Here is a 20292-nt window from a genome sequence, read left to right as displayed (position 1 = left end):
TTTCGTTATTACAAACTGCACTTCAAGTCTGAATCACACATCCCTCAAATTTTCTATCCATCCCCTTGCATTCTTGCTCCCCCATTTTAAATAGAACTAACTTGAAAATTCTGACATTTTCAAGAATGCTTGCCTGGTAATTTCCGTGAGGCACAGACAGCCTCCAATTACAACAAAATAGCTCTAGTGTATTACCATTTTTAGAGCATTCTTTGGTTTTCTGAAGTGAATCAAAGCTCTCCATGGGAGCTACTCCGATCAGCATCAAAACAGTAACATACTAGAAACTCTTAGCATTAGAACAAGAGACTCCAAACTTTGTTTATGTGGATGATATATAAGAATGTATAAAAATATCACAGAAACTTCCATAAGATGATTACCTATATATTCCTACACATGAAGACTTTCTGTATTAGGAAGTTAAAATAGCTCCCAAGGAAAGGTGTGAAATTCAAGTAAGTGCATTTCCCTCCTTTCACCTGGTCACTTCTGGTTGATTCTCTATACACCAGTCCATTAATTGCAATGAACTGTCTATAAGGACCTAGAGGATATACAAACAAGCTGAGAGCTCAGTCATTCTTCTGCAGGATCAGGAATCAAAATGAAAGCCCCTTTAGTTGCCTCCTTCTGCTCACATTCTTCAGTAGACACTCTTCCCAGACACTTGCAGGAGGGAAATCTATTCCATAAACACTAGAGCAGCATATCCAGATCTACATCTCAGTTCACATGAACCTGCAGAGGGTCGTTAAATGACATGAACGTAGCAGAGGACAGAACCACAGGACAGTCTCCAAAACCGGGACTTTGTGTTGTTTCCTGGTACAGCCTACAGCATGCTGTTTGTCTGTCCCCACAGAAACAAGATGGGAAGGATTGCTCCTACATTCTTAAAATACAGCATCAGGCAGTCAGTGCAAGTCCATTTTTGCTTATCCTTTCCTGCTGAATACTCCACTGCCTTCACTAGAAATATTTGGCTGTGTAAGGAATACCACATTGGGCATAATCAGGTTTTATTCAGCTGTTGATAGCCTTTATTCAGCCTTTGATACCGGTGGGTGTTTGACCCTATTGTAGGCCAAATGAAAACACAGGTTGAGAAAAGAAGAAGTCCATGTACTTTAGATGTATTGACCACATGCATATGTCTGGGATATTTAAAAGGAAGCCATTTATAATCAGGAAGCTTAAGTGCTTATTCTGAATCTGACATTTAAATATTCCATCAACAGCAACCAGCATTGCAAAATGGTTTAATTAACCTGAAAGGATGCAATTTTATGCTGTTTAGCAAGAAATACAAATTTTAAAGTGCTTTTACGCAGAATATATCAAAGCAGTAAGGCCAAATTCTGCTCTTAAGCTACCCCTATTTAAATATGGAGTAAATTCATATACCTCGCTTAATAAATCTGCAGCTAAAATGGTGCAAATGCAAGCAGAATGCGTCACACACTCCCTGTAATCCATTTCCTTAAATTACCATGCTCTTTACAACATTCTAATTGTAGAGTTAAAAGTCAGTAAACCCTCAAGAACTGAATGGATCACTGGATGTTGTGTGGGGCTTTGAATCCTTGGGGTTCCCCCTCCCCTTATCTTTTTTTTTTTTTTTTTAATTTAATTTGGCTGAGACACCTTTCCTTTTCTACATTTACAAATACATCCTGAACATAACAAGCCTTAAGGCTGTCAAAGAATGATCTAAGAGACTGAATACGTGATATTAAACCCTTTGAGGTCCCATACTAAAGCAATCCAATGTTTTTGTCCTACTCATATTCGCAGTGTGTCTGACAGCCTGAGAGGTGTCGTCCAATGGACTAAACACAGGACTGTGATGGATGAACCTGTACTCTCTCCTATGGTGTGACCCCAGAACTAACTTCATCTCTCTGTGCTTCAACTCCCCCATAAAATTTGTCTTACCTCCTCACATCGTGTGCTCCTTAGACATACTCTCCAACAGGTGTGCTTTCAGTATCTACCATGGAGACCTAACAGAAAGGCTAACTGAGTGGTTAACAGGCTCCTAAGACTGCTTCAGCTCTCTCCTTGATCATGGTGTCTGTGTGCCCACAGGCAAGACCCTTGGGCCCAGGTATGGCAAGCACAATTGCCAGCGGGATATAGGGCAGGGAATATTTCAGAGAACCTAGGTCCCTACCACAACCTTGGCAAAGCCCATGATGCAAAATTTCCTGTCCATGCTGCTGTCCTTCACAGCAGCTCGAGTGGGATCCCAGAGACAGATTTTAATCCTTAGGTTCCTCTAGCTCTGTCTAATTGTACCAGACATCAGAATTCCTCTGTCTACAGTAACTCTGCTTTATGAACCTGTGTCCACAGGGCATGATGACATGGGCAGCACCACAACGTCACCCTTGGGCTTGCCTGTTTAAAACGCCACAGGCTTTTTGTGCAGTTCGCTCATGCACTGTTAGTCATGTTAGCTCATGCTGAAGACTAAGCAGCAGGTCAAGAAGTCAGTATGAAGCAGATGGTTATAGACCCAAGGCAAGAACTGAAAGGGGTTGTGGCATGCTCCAAGGACACATGGGATAGATTTTGTTCCCAAGGATGTTGTGTGTAACATGAACATGTCTAAAGGCATTCTTGAAATGACTGGAAAGTCCAGTAGTGTGGATGCCAACACATTGATTCTGCCAAAGGCAGTACTTGGGATTTTCCTCTGAAGAAGCATAAATGGATCCTTTATTTCTCAGTTTTCCAATGGTGAAATGTGGAATAATAGCACTTTAGTCATACTAACTCCATAATGGGAGGATAAATTAACTATTGGCTTGTACACAGAAATTGTGGTAACATGGATCATAGAAGAAAGCTGTATATAGCCACATAACCAATACAGATAAATGTATCTATAAATAAAACCCCTAAGTACTACTGCAATACAAATAATAAATAACAGGCAAAAAGACTTAGTCATACACACAGGTGGATTTCCAATTATGGAGGAAGCACTTTTACAGAAAGCAGAGTGGAGCACATTAAGTGGGATGGAGAAGAGAAAGGTAACAAATCATTCTACAAATAAATTATTCTGAAAAATGGCCATCACAGGCAAAGGTATGTTCTTACACTTCTGGAATGCAGTTTTTCTAGTAAATTGAATAAACAGACACCTAAGAAGTATATATGAGCATCCTCCTACGTGTATAAAAGCCACTTTTTCGTGGAAAAAAAATGGATACCCATGTAGCTTGCTCGATCTAAACAAGGATACGAATATTTCTTTGAGCAGTGGAGTTAATGAAGCATTTGTGGAGAACAGTTTACTATCTTGTCAAGAATATATAGCTCTATAAATCCTCATACTGTATTTTTCTTTGAAATAACCTCCCTGTATAAAGCCCCAAGATGCAACACCACATGTGCATGGGGAGGCTTGCCAAACTTTTCTCCAGCTGATTCAGGGAATACACGCGTCAGACGGAAAGAATGGAGAGGAGCAGAAGGTAGATTTTGTGTGGTCGATTTTGGAGTCCTAATGGACAGGGAGTCAGTGCCATGCAAAGATCTTTTCTTGGAGCCTCACAGAGTAACAGGGGACAGAGCACCACACCAGGATGATGGATAAAGGCCAGCTCTTTTATTACCAGTATCCAAATGTTCCCGCACCTGATACCGGCTTCGCATTTTGGAAGCCTTCAGGAGTTGCCATAGGTGAGCAGTGCCCACACAGCAGACGACAGGTAAATACAGAGACCACTGTCTACGATGACAAAGCCAGAGCCAGGTCCAGCAGCGCTCTTGCTTCCGGGTTATGGGTAAGCCTAAACCCAGCAACGCTGTGCTGCCCAGAGATAGCTAAGCTGGCTGCAAACAACCTGTCTGGAACTAGAGCGGTGCAGCTGCCAGAGAGGCAAAGGGTACTTTGAGCAGCACCCAGCATGATGCTTCGACTGCCTCTGCAGAGCCACTCTGTGGCATGCTTTTGCGGAGCAGCTCTGTGTATCCACACCTTTGTGCTTCACAGTCCAGTGCAGATATGCCCTCCCGGTGCTTTTTTCTTTCACTACAGCTCCCGAAAAGCATCCAAGGGGGGCTGACAGCTGTATCCCCTCTCTTTGCTGGTTCTCCCAACAGCTGACTGATCCAACCATCCTTTGAAAAGCCAAAAGGTTTTCTGCTTTTCCCAGAACTGGGTTTTGGGATGCCTGCCGGCCCTCAGTTTTGCTATTTAGAAGAGAATGAGGAGGTAGCAGAGGGGCGTTTTCTTTACCCAGTGCATTGTTCCAGCACAGCAGATGGGACTTTGTCCTTCAGCAAAGCAACCTCAGATCCTGCTGATCTGATTTGCTGATAGGAAACAGCAAATACCACATAAATACGATTATAATAAAAAAAAATTTGAGAGGTTATATTAAAATTTGTTATAGTAAGAGTACTTTGTAGGTACAGGCATGCTGCTATCTTACAACTATCCAGCAGTTCTAGGGCATTCCCTATAAAAGCGATAGCTATACTCTAAAGGCAAAGCAATTTCTAGCGTGTATACAGCGTATGCCAGCAAAATTCAGCTTATGCCAGCAAAACTCAGCTTTTGTCAACATAACTTGCTCCAGATCAGCCAAATGAAACTCTAAGCTTTGTTTCTCAGAGCTGGAGAAAGGGCTGTACTCATGACATCCCTGCACGTAGATTTTCATCAGCGTAGCTCCATCAGTCGTATCTTCATACACTGTATTGACACCGAAAGGCTGCCAATGAAAAGCATAGACCTAGCACTAGTTTCTTGAGCTCACGATTTGTGATGCTTACAGATTTAAATCATGGTTAATACCACAATGTTTCCTGTTTCTAATAAAAGATGTGATAATATCTAAACAATCCTCCAGTATCCATTATGCACATAGTTGTTTAGATACTTTTTTCAATGCAGATATGGCTTCCATTATAGCCAACGATGTTTCAAAATCACTTTAAAAATCTGCTTGGTAAACAACAGCCTAAAATGAAAGTGCTGACACACAGCTGCCCAAGTAAAAATTCTGTAACAAACTTATATTTAATCCTATCTATATTTAAAAGTTCTGTATTTAGATTATAGTGTTTGATGCTCTATTTTTTTCCACTGAATTTCATTTAGCATTTCATTCTTCCTGCTAGATACCACTTGAGATGACCGTATGCACATCCTGATCCCCTTAAATGCTTTTGAGCAGAAACTACTGTTCAGAAACTCATAACATTACATTTCATGCCCTTTCCCTTTCCCTCACTTTGCAGATGCAGAGGAATAGGCTACACTACACCAGTAATCTCATTTACTACCACAAGTTTGCCACCTTAACCCAGTTTGCAGAAGGCTGTCATTATCCTCCATCTCGAAAACTTCATACATTTTAGCAGAAAAAAAATAATACTTTTCTGAGCCATAACAATACCACCAAAAAAAAGGGGGGAAAAAAGAAAGAAATGCTTATTAATAAATGTCAACAACGAAACAAGTTCCCTCTGACACTGCAGTGCTAGTAGCTAAGGTGTTACTGCTATTGATCTGTAATCACCACTCTGGGAACAATCAAGAATACTGAACATGAAGCAAGAACACATTTTTTTTTCATTTGACCAGAAGAAGAAACCTTGCAAAATAAATTTAATTTGGGTAGAAGAGTGATAATTAACATGCAATCCAGCACTAAACTTCCTGACAGCTTAGGGCCAGAGGTCAGTTTGCATTTTTATACATTTACAATTCAATATTTCTAATTGTTTTTACCCATGCTTGCTGACTATTCTCAAAAAAGATGAAACTGCTATAGTCCTCTGCTTCAGAAACGTGCCACTGCTCAGCTTTTTATTCCATAATTTACTAACATAATGAGAGATACTAAATCACAAAATTACAGTCATTGAAAACTTGTGAATGTGAAGACTTTTCTAAAGAAAAACACTGGACTTCTTCTTCCAGCAAAATAAAGGCAAACCCTATGTGCTGGACAATATTCCCACGCTATTTTGATAACAGCAAGCTTCTACTTGAAATGAAACTGTTCTTTGCAAAAAGAGTCCTAATACTGGGGCAATACTGCAGCTGCACTGGGGCTTTATTGCTGTGGGGTACAATACACTGCTAAACACAGCACGTCTGGGGAAGTGGACGGTGGAAGTGGGACCTGTTTGCCCTTTTGAAAAGGTAAATGGGAAGCACCAAGGGTAATTCAGCAGCAGGATGGCTTACCAGGTCAGAAAGTCTTTCCTCTAACAATGTACCCAAATTGCAAGTTTGCAGCCAACTGTCCTAGTCTTTACTGTTCCCCAGCTGTTCCCCAGCACCTGCTATTTCATAATTCAGGCTAACTAGGCTAAACAGCGTTTCAAGCTTCTTCTTCCACAGCTTAGATTCTTTCATTCCTATAGCAGGTAACAGTGATAGTAAGAGACAGTCTTTCACAAAATGATAGACTGTTGAAATACTGAAACTTTTATCATTCATGTGATTATCATTTATATAGTTATTTTCCAGAATTCTAGGAAGTATCCACTGGAACAGCTTCAAGTATCCTTTCAATAAAGCACAAACACCTTCAATGAAGGAAACTATCCAGCGTGAATACAGAGGAGAGATCCCAAGTTGAACTCCCCATGCAGCTACCTCAGTGTAAGCAAGGACATCATTAAGCACAGTGATGCTTCGACAGGGACAGGACCACTTGGTTCCCCAGGTGGCTGGGTGTGCTTTTGCTGCGGCCAGTGGATGAAAAATGGGATAGCCATTCCCTTACTCCAGTGTTTCGGACAGGGGACTAACTGGGCACCCCAAAGCCTTAAGCCTGTAACATGAGGCCCACTTACAGACATGTTCAGTCAGAGTTTGCTCTAATCCCTGTGTTCTTCCTTCCCCATCACCAGACTCACACCCTGAGCCGGTGCACACACCACGTACACCACTACCGCCTCTAGTGCGGAAAGGAGGCAAGAAATTTTGCTCTGAGTTGGACACCCGCACCTTTCAACCTCAGAATCACTCTCCGACTTCACCAGCTTCGCTCCCCCCCTCCCAAGCCTCTCGGGCTGCAGCACCCCCTTCCCCACTGGGGCCACCCCTTGCCCCTCGGGGCTCCCCCCGTCACCCTGGGGCTCCCCCATGGCCCCGTATGCCACCCCATGCCCGCCTCCCGCAGGCCCGTCTCCCGGAGGCCCCTCCCCGCCGCCGGGGCCCTCCCGCCCACAGCCCGCGGCGGCGGCGCCCCCCCCCCGCCTGCTCCCGGCCCCGGCCCCGCCCGCCCTTACCTGTGTCCGGGAGCCGAGCTCGGGCGGGCGGCGAGCGGCCGCCAGCCGGGCCGGGGTCTGCAGGTTGATAGGGGCGCTCTGGGGGGGTTCCACGCCGCCCAGTCCGCCGTTGAGGTGCGCTGTCACCATCGCGATGGGCGCCTTGGCTGGCACGACAGAGATGGCCAGGTTCTGCGCGGGGCTGCCGCCGGGGCTCCCACCGCTGCCGCCGGGTGCCTTGAGTAGCGCCGGGACGCCGCCACCTCCACCGTCGCCACCGCCGGGCTTGGCGCTGCCGCTGGCGCCACTGCCCACCAGCAGGGCCGCGGGGCGGCTCCGCACCGTCAGCTTCTGCCGGGGGAGAGAAGGAGAGAGAGGGAGAGGCGCCATCGTCACCGGGACGAGGAAGAGCCGGGGCCCTACCGCCCGCCCGGCGGTGTCTGAGGGCGGCTGCCGCAGGGGGGGGAGAGGGGGTGGCCGGGCCAGGGTTTGTGGAGCGGAGTCCTCTGGCTGAGCTCCTCCTGGCCTTGCCCCAAACGCCGCCCGAGCCCTTTCTTGCCTCCCCTTAAACTCTCCTTCTTCACAGCTCTGCTTTCAGGTTGCTCCAGAGCGGTTCCTCTCGTTTGTAACACCAACACACTTGTTACCATCTAGGTACGGTATCTCCTCTCAGAACTGTATTTGAGATTTGTACAGCCACTGTGAAGCTGCTGTCTGGTGTCCGGTACTGCTGTCATCTGGTACTTAATCCTGCAAAGACTTCTGCCCATGTTTAACTTTATTCACTGTGTGGTCCTGAGTTGGCTTTAGTGAAATTGCATCTACTGTGTAACCTTCCAGGAAGGTTCCCACATTTCTAGGTCTGCTGCTGTACTAGCAAAGCCATTAAGAGTCTTGTTGTCAACTTGATTAAAATATTGCATATATATGTATGTGTGTGTGTATAAACAAGTGTGGTTAGTTCTTTTAAGAACGAAGACTGAAAACTGTTCTGGGTATAAGCAGAAGCTGTGTAGTACAAAACAGATGTTTAAGGAAATACCTATCTTCTTACCTTTAAACCTGCTATATACTTTGAAGCTGTAAGCCTTACTGGTCAAATATGTTTGCTCCAGGGACTGTAGGTTTTGTGTTTGTATGAAATTGAAAGCATGCATTTTACTAGAGATAGCTGCTTCATTTTTATATAAAGAAACTTTTTTTTCAATACATCAACATTATTCTAGTAACTGTGACTTCATATAAATTGTTTTAAGCTTTGTTTGTTTTTGTTTCATGTTTTTTTTTCTCCATTAACCTAACAGTCATCTCAAGGAACCAATGGCAATGCTTTCCATATACTATGCTACTGTGTGTCATAGATCTTTTAAAGAAGAAGGAGAATCTTTACTCTCAGCACAAAAATATATCTGTCTGTTAGTTTAAAAGTACTTTAGTGAAAGCCAAACAGCTCAAGTGCATTTAATGTGTGTGCAGAAAGTTGCTTATGACAAAATTCTGTAAAACTTGCATTTATCTGTTCCACTGGTGCTCCTCCTTGCACTATCTCAGTGTCCTGGTAGTACGTTGTTCCAGATGCAAAACTACTGCACGCAGGACAACTGAACACTGCCTCTTCTCAACTCTACTGAAAACATCCTTGCACAGTGCCTTACAGCACAGTACAAAGCTTTCAGGTTAAGATTTCAGCTTTGTGGTTATGTCTTTGTTTTGATTTATGTCATGTGAACATCGCTAAAAGCTTACAGACTGCATGAAAACACTGTACTCTGTTACAGGGATGTAAATCCATTACTTAGAGGCCAGTGGAGTTAGTCCAGGAGTGAAATCCTAGCTCTGTTGCAGACAACCAGAGTTTTACTGCTGACACCAGTAGCCCCGTGACTTCTTTTTCGTGCAGCTAAGACCATTCTCTGTCCCCGAGGAGCCCACGTATAATTAAAATATATTTTAATGTTTGTCCCCCAAAAAGCAAACATATAGGTTACTAAATGAATGAACAACTTAAGACAAATATTTGGTCTTACTGCACTGATTGCATATTTTCACTTAAATAAAACTTTTAATATGTAATCTCCTAATGGCATTAATACAGCTTTACCTTTTTTTCTCAGGCAACAGAAAACATCAAAGCAAACAAAACTCCAAGATCCCAAAAGATACACAGTATGTGGCAGCTCAGTGGTACAGGCAAGTAAATAAGTAGGAGTAAGTTATTACTTTCCTGACAGAATTTAATAGCCAGTAATTGCTTTTTATCTTGTTCCAAAGGAGGAAAACATCCTGAGAAGTACAAAAGCAGAAATTCTGCAAACAAACAAAAAAAATCACTACTCAAACAACCATCTATTTTCTGCCGTTCTCCCTACGTACATTAACTATGAGTTAGTTTTGTGACTCTTTGCACGTGATGTGTTAGTGTTTTGCCAATAAACTGACAAAAATGCCTATATGTATGTGTGGAACAAAAAAAAATTGAAGTAAGGGCTACTGCTTGCTTCAAAGTCTAATTTGAGATAAACATTAAACGCTCAACGTTGACCGTTCACCTCCTAGTGGAAAGCTTATGTTTTGATTTTGGTTTTGGACCTTTTGAAAGAAAATACAAAAAATACAAGAATTCTGTCCCTGGGTTTGAAAGGACCAATCCACCCATGCCAGCTACTTCCACAGGGATCAATGCTATGCAAATTTTATTTAAATAACTGCAAATTTTAGAAACAGAATATGAAAGCATACAAAACAGATCAGGTGTTCCAGATTAGCTTCCAAAAAGAAGTTACAGAAACTGTCTGGGGAAACAGAGATATGGAATCTCTTCTGTGTCTCAGTTAATAATTTTCTGAAAACGTACCTACCAAAACTTCAAAAATGTCCCCCTTAATCAGATTATGCTAGTAAGAGAAGAGAGAGAATGCCCTTTTTCTTTGTAATGATCACTTTTACTTATCATAGAATCATAGAATGGCCTGGGTTGAAAATGACCTTAAAGATCGTCTAGTTTCTACCCCCCTGCTCTGGGCAGGGTTGCCAACCACTAGAGCAGGCTGCCCAGAGCCGCATCCAGCCTGGCCTTGAATGCCTTCAGGGATGGGGCATCCACAACCTCTCTGGACAACCTGTTCCAGTGCCTCACCACCCTCTGAGTGAAAAGCTTTCTCCAAATTTCTAACCTAAATCTCCCCTGTCTTAATTTAAAATCATTCCCTCTTGTCCTAACACTATTGTCCTATCACTATCAACACATATAAACAGGCATTTCCCCTCCTGTTTATATGCTCCCTTCAAGTACTGGAAAGTCGCAATGAGGTCTCCCTGGAGCCTTCTCTTCTCCAAGCTAAACAAGTCCAGTTCCCTCAACCTTTCTTCACAGGAGAGGTGCTCCAGCCCTCTGATCATCTTAGTGGCCCTATTCTGGACCCATTCTAAGAGCTCCACATCCTTCTTGTGCTGGGGACCCCAGGCCTGCACGCAGTACTCCAGGTGGGGTCTCACAAGAGCAGAGTAGAGGGGGACAATCACCTCCCTCTCCCTGCTGGCCACCCCTTTTTTGATGCAGCCCAGGACATAGCTGGCCTTCTGGGCTGCAAGTGCACACTGCTGGCTCATGTCCAGCTTCTTGTGCAAGTCCTTTTCTGCAGGACTGCTCTCAAGTTCTTCTTCTCCCAGTCTATATAAATACCTGGGATTGCCCCAGCCCAAGTGCAACACCTTGCACTTGGCCTTGTTGAAACTCATCAGGTTCTCATGGGCCCACTTCTCCAGGCTGTCCAGGTCCCTCTGGATGGCATCCCTTCCCTCTATTATATCGACTGCACCGCTCAGCTTGGTGTCATCTGCAAACTTGCTGAGGGTGCACTCGATTCCATCATCTATGTCATTGATAAAGATGTTGAAGAGCACTAGTCCCAAGACCGACCCCTGAGGGACACCACTTGTGACCGGCCTCCACCCAGACACAGAACCGTTGACCACAACCCTTTGGCTGCGACCAGCCAACCAATTCTTCATCCACCTAACAGTCCATCCTTCAAATCCATACCTCTCCAATTTAGAAAAGAATGTGGTGAGGGACCATATCAAAGGCTTTGCTCAAGTCCAGGCAGATGATATCCATTGCCCTTCCTTTGTCCACCGATGCCATCGCTCCATCATAGAAGGCCACCAGATTGGTTAGGCAAGATCTGCCTTTGGTGAAGCTGTGCTGGCTGTCTCGGATCACTCACCTCTTTATCTCATGCATGCCTTAACATGTCTTCCAGGAGGATCTGCTCCATGATCTTCCCAGGCACAGAGGTGAGGCTCACCGGCCTGTAGTTCCCCGGGTCTTCCTTTCTCCCTTTCTTAAAAATGGGAGTAATGTTTCCCTTTTTCCAGTCACTGGGGACTTCACCCGACAGCCATGATTTTTCAAATATGACGGAGAGTGGCTCGGCAACCACATCAGCCATCTCCTTCCGCACCCTGGGTTGTATACCATCTGGCCCCATGGACTTATGCACATCCAATTTAGGCGATCCTGGACTTGTTCCACTGTCACAGTGGGTTGGAATCTGCTCCTCTCACCCTCTCCTCGAGGTTCAGGGTCCTGACAGACATAGGAAACTTGACCACCATTGAAGACTGAGGCAAAGCACTGATTGAGTACCTCAGCTTTTTCCATGTCTGAGGAAGCCAGTTCTCCCATCTCGTTTATCAGAGGGGGAACACTCTCCTTGGCCTGTCTCCTCCTGCCTATGTATCTGTAGAACTTCTTCTTGTTATTCTTCATGTCCTTTGCCAAGTTCAGTTCCATCTGTGCCTTGGCTTTCCTGATCCCATCTCTACACATCCGGACGACACCCCTGTATTCCTCCCAGGCTACACAACCCTGCTTCCACTTCTCATACATTTCCCTCTTTTCCCTCAGTTTAGGCTGCAGGTCCTTGCTCAGCCATGCCAGTCGCACACCTCCTTTGCTCGATTTATTCTGCTGGGGGATGGAGAGCTCTGCGCTCTCAGAAGGGCGTCCTTAAAGAGCTGCCAGCTCTGTTCCACTCCTATGCCCTTAAGGACAGTTTCCCAGGGGATCCCAGCCAGTAATTCCTTGAGCGGAATTTTGCTCTCCTGAAGTTCAGGGTCCTGACTCTGCTTTTTGTCAGACCCAAGATCACAAACTCCACCAGGGCATGCTTGCTACAGCCCAGGCAGCCTCCAATCTTAACCTCTCCAATGCTCTCTTTCACATTGGTGAGCACCAGGTCTAGTAAGGCTTCACCTTGGGTCGGTCTGTCTATTACCTGGACCAGAAAGTTATCCTCAACAGACTCCAGGAATCTCCTGGATTGCCTGGAATCCGCTGTGCCACTACCCCAGCAGATATCTGGGTGGTTGAAATCCCCCATCAGGACAAGAGCTTGTGAGCATGACAGTTCTTGCAGCTGAAGCAAGAAGACCTCGTCAACAGACTCCCCCTGATCAGGTGGCCTGTAGCAGACCCCAACCACTAGATGTCCTTTACCAGACCAATCCTTGATTTTCACCGACAAGCTCTCAACCTGGTCATGACTGTTTCTCAGGCCCAGCTCTTCACAATCTATCCACTTCCTGACGTAGAGGGCAACTCCTTCTCCCCTCCTTCCTTGCCTATCCCTTCTGAACAGTTTGTAGCCATCAACAACCACACTCCAGTCATGGGAATCATCCCACCAGTTTTCCATGATAGCAACTACATCGTAGTTCCCTACTGGTGGCCTCCAGCTCCTCTTGTTTGTTACCCATACTGCGTGCACTAGTGTAAATGCACCTCAGCTGGGCCACCTTTTGGGAGGGAGAAGCCCTAATACCCTCTTGACCATACTCAAGTGTTTCCATAGTTACCAACCTCTCACCAACCCTTGTGTCCTTCCTGCAAAATATGTCATCCTCACCCTTCACCAAGACACAAGACTGGGAGGTCTTGCTAGCACATTCCTCACCCACAAGAACTGGCATGTTACATTCAGGCTCCTTTATAGTGTTCCCGGTTCCACCCCCACCCCCCTTCATACCTAGTTTAAAGCTCTGTCAATGAACCCTGCCAACTCCCATCCTAAAACCCCTTTCTGCTGGAGGAAAAAGCTATTCCTGTCTGTTGTCAGCAGGCCTGGTCTCATGTAAATCGACCCAAGGTCAAAAAACTAAAACCCTGCCGGTGACACCAGGCTCGGACCCGATTATTAACCCGCTGGCTCATCATGTCCAGTCCCTCCTTATTTCCTGTAACTGGAGGGATAGAGGAGAACATGACTTGTGCTCCCGAACCCTTGAGCAGTCTCCCCGAGGCTCTGAAGTCCTTCTTCTTAGCCCTTAGAGGAGTTCCTCCTATTTCATCGCTGCCTACTTGAAACAACAAAAGAGGATAATAGTCCAAGGGCCATATTAGTGAAGGAAGTTTCTTCCTTACATCTTTAACCCAGGACCCTGGGAGGCAGCAGATCTCCTTGTGTAGTGGGTCTGGTCTGCATATCGGGCCCTCCGCTCCCTTCAGCAGTGAGTCACCAATGACAATGACCCATCCTTTTACTGAGGAGGTTTTATACCCCCATACTTCATACACCCATGAGGGCATTGAAGGCATCAAAGTGCTGGCAGACACAAAGATTATGATATGAGAGGTTAAAAAAATCCTCAACAAAACCTACATCTGCTGTATTCTATTTCTGCCCGTTTAATTAAAAGAATAGTCTTGTTTTTTAAAGAGAGATAAAATCTGCATTTTGAGAATCAGGCAGCATAACATATTCTCTGATACTTTTGGAATGATGAATAAGAAACTAAACATGCCTTGGACACTGCAGTGGAAAACATGCTGATATAATGGAAGAGCCAAAAGAAAGAAAGAAAGAAAGAAAAAGAAGGAAAGAAAGAGAAAGAGAAAGAGAAAGAGAAAGAGAAAGAGAAAGAGAAAGAGAAGAGAAAGAGAAAGAGAAAGAGGAAAGAGAAAGAGAAAGAGAAAGAGAAAGAGAAAGAGAAAGAGAAAGAGAAAGAGAAAGAGAAAGAGAAAGAAGAAGAGAAAGAGAGAAAGAGAAAGAGAAAGAGAAAGAGAAAGAGAAAGAGAAAGAGAAAGAAAGAGAAAGAGAAAGAAAGAGAAAGAGAAAGAGAAAGAGAAAGAGAAAGAGAAAGAGAAAGAGAAAGAGAAGAGAAAGAGAAAGAGAAAGAGAAAGAGAAAGAGAAAGAGAAAGAGAAAGAGAAAGAGAAAGAGAAAGAGAAAGAGAAAGAGAAAGAGAAAGAGAAAGAGAAAAGAGAGAAGAGAAAGAGAAAGAGAAAGAGAAAGAGAAAGAGAAGAGAAAGAGAGAAAGAGAGAAGAGAAAGAGAAAGAGAAAGAGAAAGAGAGAAGAGAAAGAAAGAAGAGAGAAAGAGAAAGAGAGAGAAAGAGAAAGAAGAGAGAAAGAGAAAAGATAGAGAAAGAGAGAAAGAAAGAAGGAAAGAAAGAAGGAAAGAAAGAAAGAAAAAGAAAAGAAAAAGAAAGAAAGAAAGAAAGAAAGAAAGAAAGAAAGAAAGAAAGAAAGAAAGAAAGAAAGAGAAAAAGAAAAAAAGAAAAAATTATTGGCTCTAAATGCTGGAAAGCAGGTCGCTGTTTCTTATCCACAGCGTAACAGTCCTCACAATACACCAATTTTGAAGCAGTGCCTTTTCAATAGCAACATAACTTTCATTTTCACTGCAGGATGCCACAGGCAAACTGGAGTTTGAAATATGTATGCCAGTCACATGCAAACACACCACAATGTGCTGGAAAGCTGCCGCTTGTTTATGATTTCCTATCTTGTATGTGGCATGGTCTCAACTATTCAAAGCAGAGCTAATATTTTTTCCATATGTATCAAAATAGCCTTGGCCTTTCTATTTCTTTTCCCACGTAAGCCCCCTCCCCTCCTTTCCTCTGCAGGCTTACAGGTGAGAAGCCAGCTTCTGCCTCTCCCATCACAAAACGGAGACCTTTCCGCTCAGGGGATAAAGAAATGCAAAAAGCCGTGGGAGAGAGGGGCTGAAGACACTTGTGCTGGTGTGATACCCACCCTGAGCAGCACAATACACACTTGCACATGCTATAGCTGGGCTCCACGCGGGCAGCACCGCTGCTTCCAGCATGAGATTGCAGTTTCTTCATTTTTCCTCTGCTGCAGTTTCTATTGCTTCTTCAAATACGTACCAAGCTGATGTCAACTTCATTTTGCACATACATCTCAAATAAGAAGAATCTGGTCACGTTCTTCAATGGGGGAATACCCTGTTATTGGCTGCTCTTCCCTACGGCAGGGATTTAAAATAGTTGTGTGCCTCCCAACAAACCCTCAAGTTTTCCTAGTAAAATATGAGACGTTCAAAAAGGACCTAAAATGCATTGTCCATCACATTTATATTTTAACACCTATGCTGGAGATAGAGACTTCAGTCCATTAATCTTTCGAGAATGATACTCTCCTGACAAAGCAGTTTCTCTGTGAAAATTTGCAATTGTTTTCACAGCAAGATTGGTTCTTTTCCTTAGCAGCCCCGTGGCTGAGAGAAAATATCTAGCATAACCCCAAGAGGTTATTTAGCTTGCAGAAGAACAGCAATCTACTTTCAAATCAAAATGACGGCTTATCAACTAATAATCTAACATTTGTCACTAATCTAAAGCCCTGCATGGAAAACAACTGAACAGACTCCTCCAGCAAGGCAGGCCATGACCTCTGTTAATTTACTCAATTGTCACAATAAAAGTTACTCGAACAATGGAATATTTAATATTCTGAGAGTGACAACACACAAATGAATTGCAGACAGGCCACCAGCCATGGCACTTCAGTATGGTGTCTTAGGATTTTGTTGCAGTCCTATGAATTTCCATGAGCTTATCATACATGTCCAAGCTGCTGCTTACATGCACCCCTTGATGCTGCCTCATCTGGGTTTTAATTCACTGCCTGACTACCTAACTTTGAACGCTGAAGCAGAAATGAGCGGATTTTAGGCTGAGTGTGCATATGCACACGTATGTGGGTACCGAAAGGAGCCTGGGGGATATTCACAGAGGAGCAGGTCCCCATGGTCTGTGTTTTGTCTCTGGGCTCCCACAGAAAAATGTTCCCCATTGCATACAGCCCTGAGGAAGAGGTTGCCTGTGCCCAACGAGAGGACAACACAGTGTGCTTCTGTGCAACCAAGATTGGGGACACTTGAGTGGAAAAGTTTCACACTCACTGTTCGTGAAACACAGTATTTCGATGTAACACTGCTCAAGTGGTGCAGCTGGGGAAGGGGGGAAGGAGGAGAAGAAGGAGGAGTAGAAGGAGGGGGAGGAGGAGGAGGAGGAGAAGGAGGAGCATTTTTAAGGAAGCCCAGGGTAGTTCCTCCCGCCAGTTTCCTCCCCATAAATGAGCCATCAGAAAATATTTTTAAGGAAGCCTTCCTCGTCTTCCTCCTCCCCCTTCTCCTTAGCCTGGTGCTATGTGGAGTGGCGCGGAGCCCCCTTGGCTGCTCCTCTGCTATCACCTAAGAAAGCCCATTCAAAAAAATTTAAAAAAGCTATAGATGAGGAAGTAGTGACTTGCCGACTATGTGGAACTTGGGTGTTACTTTTGGGCAGAGGGATTCCAAAAACTACCTGAGACAGGTGTGTGAGTCACTCATACTCATTGGCAGCACTGCGCTGCATGGGGACTGACTTTTGGGCAAGCAGTGCTGAGTGGAACACAGGGGCAGGGAGGTTTACATGTGCTGAAGTACAATCACAGCATTATTGTTTTAAAGCTTCTTTTGTCTGTTGTTTTCTTCTCTTTTTTCTTTCTCTTTCTTACGTTTTTTTTTTTTTTTTGGACAACTCACTGCCTGCCTGCCGTCAGAAGTAAGAATGTATTCATTTTTCTCTATCAGATCCCAGTTAATTAGCCATCGCTGCAGCAGGCGCAAGGAATTAAATTCAAAGTGAAACTCATTCTAATCAAAACTGCAGCAAACTGGGGATTTTGTTTGACTGTAACCTGAAAGTCAGTTATTGTACCACTGATGCACATACCACATTACCAGCTGAGTGCTTTCAGCATCCTTCTATCAGTGTGAAATATTTAATCGGCGCAAGGATCCAATCAGCGCAGCAGAGGGGAATCTAGTGTGTGCATTAATTTACTTTCAGTTGAAAAGCAGTAAAGCAGGTCAGAAACATATAACCTTCTCCCTTCCCCCCTCCTCCTTCCCCTCCCAAACAAATGCACAGCACATCACAAGAGTTTTGGCGGCGGGGGAGGGAATGAAAGCCACCCCAGATGAATTCAGATTGGAAAGTCAGACAATAAATTACTCGGTCCTGCCAAAGAACGACAAGTGCTGCTGGGAACATAAGAGGGGAACATCCCCCTCCCCGACATACCCCCCAAAATCCCCTTGCAAATTAATTACATTGGGTAATTGTTTTTTAATCTTTGACTCTTTCTAAGCTAAAAAGATGGCTGAATGATCACCCCTTCTGTGTATGACGTTAATTAGAAAGAAAGCAAATGCCAGGAAATAATGAATCAGTTTTTCTATTAAGGTGCAATGGCTCTGGGTTTTCTGACCAGGGATGTTCTCCAGGAATAGCTTCCATTAATATTATTAGTATTAAAAACCTGTTTTAGAAGCATTACCAAGCTCTTCTACACATCAGCAATTCTATATATTGCAGAAGGATATTGCAGCTAAACAAAAAGCTAAACTTTTCCCACCACCAAATCTCCCACCTATTCTCTGAAGACCAGTAGGGTGCTTATGTACATGAAACCCAACGAGACTATCGATATGTGATTTTCTTTCACAAGGGACCATTCACAAAGTAAACATGGTGTGAACAAAACTTGCACGCCCTCACCAACCGAACTGCCGTGCAGAAACGTGACAACAGGCAACAACTGAAGTTGCACAAAAAAGCTCACCCTGGCTCACCAGGCTGATGTCACCAAAACTCTGGGGGTGGCTGCTCTCCCGGGCAGGGCAGGAATGAAGAATTAGCAGATTTATGTTAAGGGAGAAATTTCAAGAGCAGTAAATACCCTAATAATAGAAACAGCGGGCTTATAGAAGCACATACTCACTCAAGTGCAATTATCCTTTAATTTCTGAAGCCATTAAACAGCTTGCTGACGAAAAGGAAAGAAAAAAAACCAAAACAAAACACGTGTTTTCAACTGTATAGCTAGCTGGCAATCCACTCATCAAAGCTCTGAATTATCCGCTTAGTGACTTGTAAACAACACTTTTTAACTAACAAGGAGTTGGGGAGAAAGAGGATGATATTTAATGAGAAAAGTCAGATTCATAGGGTGGAACATTCTGGAAGTGCCTGTGTGTCTTGAAGGAGACGAGAAGGGGGAGCTGGATTTTTTTTTTAATAACCTCACAAATAATCCTCCTCCTTTCTCTCTCTCAAACCATGTCAATGATCAAGGAAATGAGAACAAGGCGCTTGATTCACAGCTGACTCTCTCTTCTTGTTACATCAGATCAAGAAGGAGCAGTGTAACAGGGGGGCTGATTTCTGCAGGGGAAACAAATCTACAAGCTGGCATTTTGTCTCCTACTCCTATTAATTAGCCCACTTTTCTGTCAGGAAAAGAGCTTTTAAAACTTGCAACGGAGTTACCTATATACACATGTGCCCGCTCATGTACACATATATAGAAAATTTAATATTATGCATGTGTGATAAACCTCTCCTGAAAAATCCTCAAGGAAAGAGTGGCTTGTTTCAGATTTTATTTGATGGATGGATCTCCATTCTTTCCCTTAATCCCAAGAAAACTGCACAGTACACCGCTAATAGTGAGATACAGCCCCTCCTAACCCCCCCATTAATGACAGCCTTTGGATGGGCTTCATTGTGTTTGGGATCAGATCCACAGGAGCAAGGCTGCAGCTTGGCCTACAGAGCTATGAAATGCTAATTTTAAATCCAAACTTACAACAAAGAAAAAGTTGGGCTTGATCTCACTTGGAATAAACCAGAAAGCATGCAGGCATCCTCTTGGCAGGTCACAGGGGGATTTAAATGGCTCCCTGCTGTGTAACTTGGGTTCTCCCCTAGCCCCAGAGCTGGAATCCTACTTGCCATTAGCAGCTCAAAATTCACATCCCTTTGCTGTTGCCAACTCAAGTTTCCCATGATTTGCCATGTCCCATGCATTCAAGAAGACTGCATTCTTCTGGCATATTTAATGATAGAGAAGAAAAGAGAAGAGAAGAAAAGAGAAGAGAAGAAAAAAGGAAAGAAAAGGGAAAGGGAAAGGGAAAGGGAAAGGGAAAGGGAAAGGGAAAGGGAAAGGGAAAGGGAAAGGGAAAGGGAAAGGGAAAGGGAAAGGGAAAGGGAAAGGGAAAGGGAAAGGGAAAGGGAAAGGGAAAGGGAAAGGGAAAGGGAAAGGAAAGGGAAAGGGAAAGGGAAAGGGAAAGGGAAAGGGAAAGGGAAAGGGAAAGGGAAAGGGAAAGGGAAAGGGAAAGGGAAAGGGAAAGGGAAAGGGAAAGGGAAAGGGAAAGGGAAAGGGAAAGGGAAAGGGAAAGGGAAAGGGAAAGGGAAAGGAAAGGGAAAGGGAAAGGGAAAGGGAAAGGGAAAGGGAAAGGGAAAGGGAAAGGGAAAGGGAAAGGGAAAGGGAAAGGGAAAGGGAAAGGGAAAGGGAAGGGAAGGGAAGGGAAGGGAAGGGAAGGGAAGGGAAGGGAAGGGAAGGGAAGGGAAGGGAAGGGAAGGGAAGGGAAGGGAAGGGAAGGGAAGGGAAGGGAAGGGAAGGGAAGGGAAGGGAAAGGAAGGGAAGGAAAGGAAAGGAAAGGAAAGGAAAGGAAAGGAAAGGAAAGGAAAGGAAAGGAAAGGAAAGGAAAGGAAAGGAAAGGAAAGGAAAGGAAAGGAAAGGAAAGGAAAGGAAAGGAAAGGAAAGGAAAGGAAAGGAAAGGAAAGAAAAGGAAAGAGAAAGGAAAGGAAAGGAAAGGAAAGGAAAAAAACAAGTCTCCCCAAACATACACACAAAAACCAAAACCAAAGTGTACACCATATAAACACTAATGTGCTTCTAATTTAAG

At 44.2% G+C, this 20292-nt stretch overlaps 1 protein-coding gene and 1 long non-coding RNA gene across 8 annotated transcripts in view; one reads left to right on the top strand and one right to left on the bottom strand.

The window, feature by feature from the left end:
• Nucleotides 1–20292, bottom strand: part of PHF21B (PHD finger protein 21B) — a 171492-nt gene that overhangs the window by 55886 nt on the left and 95314 nt on the right. For 4 of the 6 annotated variants that reach the window (XM_067000093.1, XM_067000072.1, XM_067000075.1 and 1 more), the window contains one exon: nucleotides 7270–7599. The exons of the other annotated variants lie outside the window; for them this stretch is intronic. In XM_067000093.1, the coding sequence (XP_066856194.1) occupies nucleotides 7270–7599 (330 nt within the window). The remainder of the gene's footprint in view (nucleotides 1–7269; nucleotides 7600–20292) is intronic. 6 annotated transcript variants of the gene reach the window in all.
• Nucleotides 7593–9796, top strand: LOC125179867 (uncharacterized). Of its 2 annotated transcripts, none has more exons than XR_010832674.1 (3): nucleotides 7593–7902; nucleotides 9363–9438; nucleotides 9520–9796. It is a non-coding gene; the product is annotated as an uncharacterized lncRNA (long non-coding RNA). The 2 variants fall into 2 exon arrangements; XR_010832673.1 differs by having other exon boundaries at nucleotides 7593–8924.

This window comes from Anser cygnoides, chromosome 1 (genome assembly GCF_040182565.1).
Source record: "Anser cygnoides isolate HZ-2024a breed goose chromosome 1, Taihu_goose_T2T_genome, whole genome shotgun sequence".
NCBI lineage: Eukaryota > Metazoa > Chordata > Aves > Anseriformes > Anatidae > Anser > Anser cygnoides.
The sequence above is the reverse complement of the archived record's forward strand: the minus strand, read 5'-3'. Positions and strand labels throughout refer to the sequence as shown.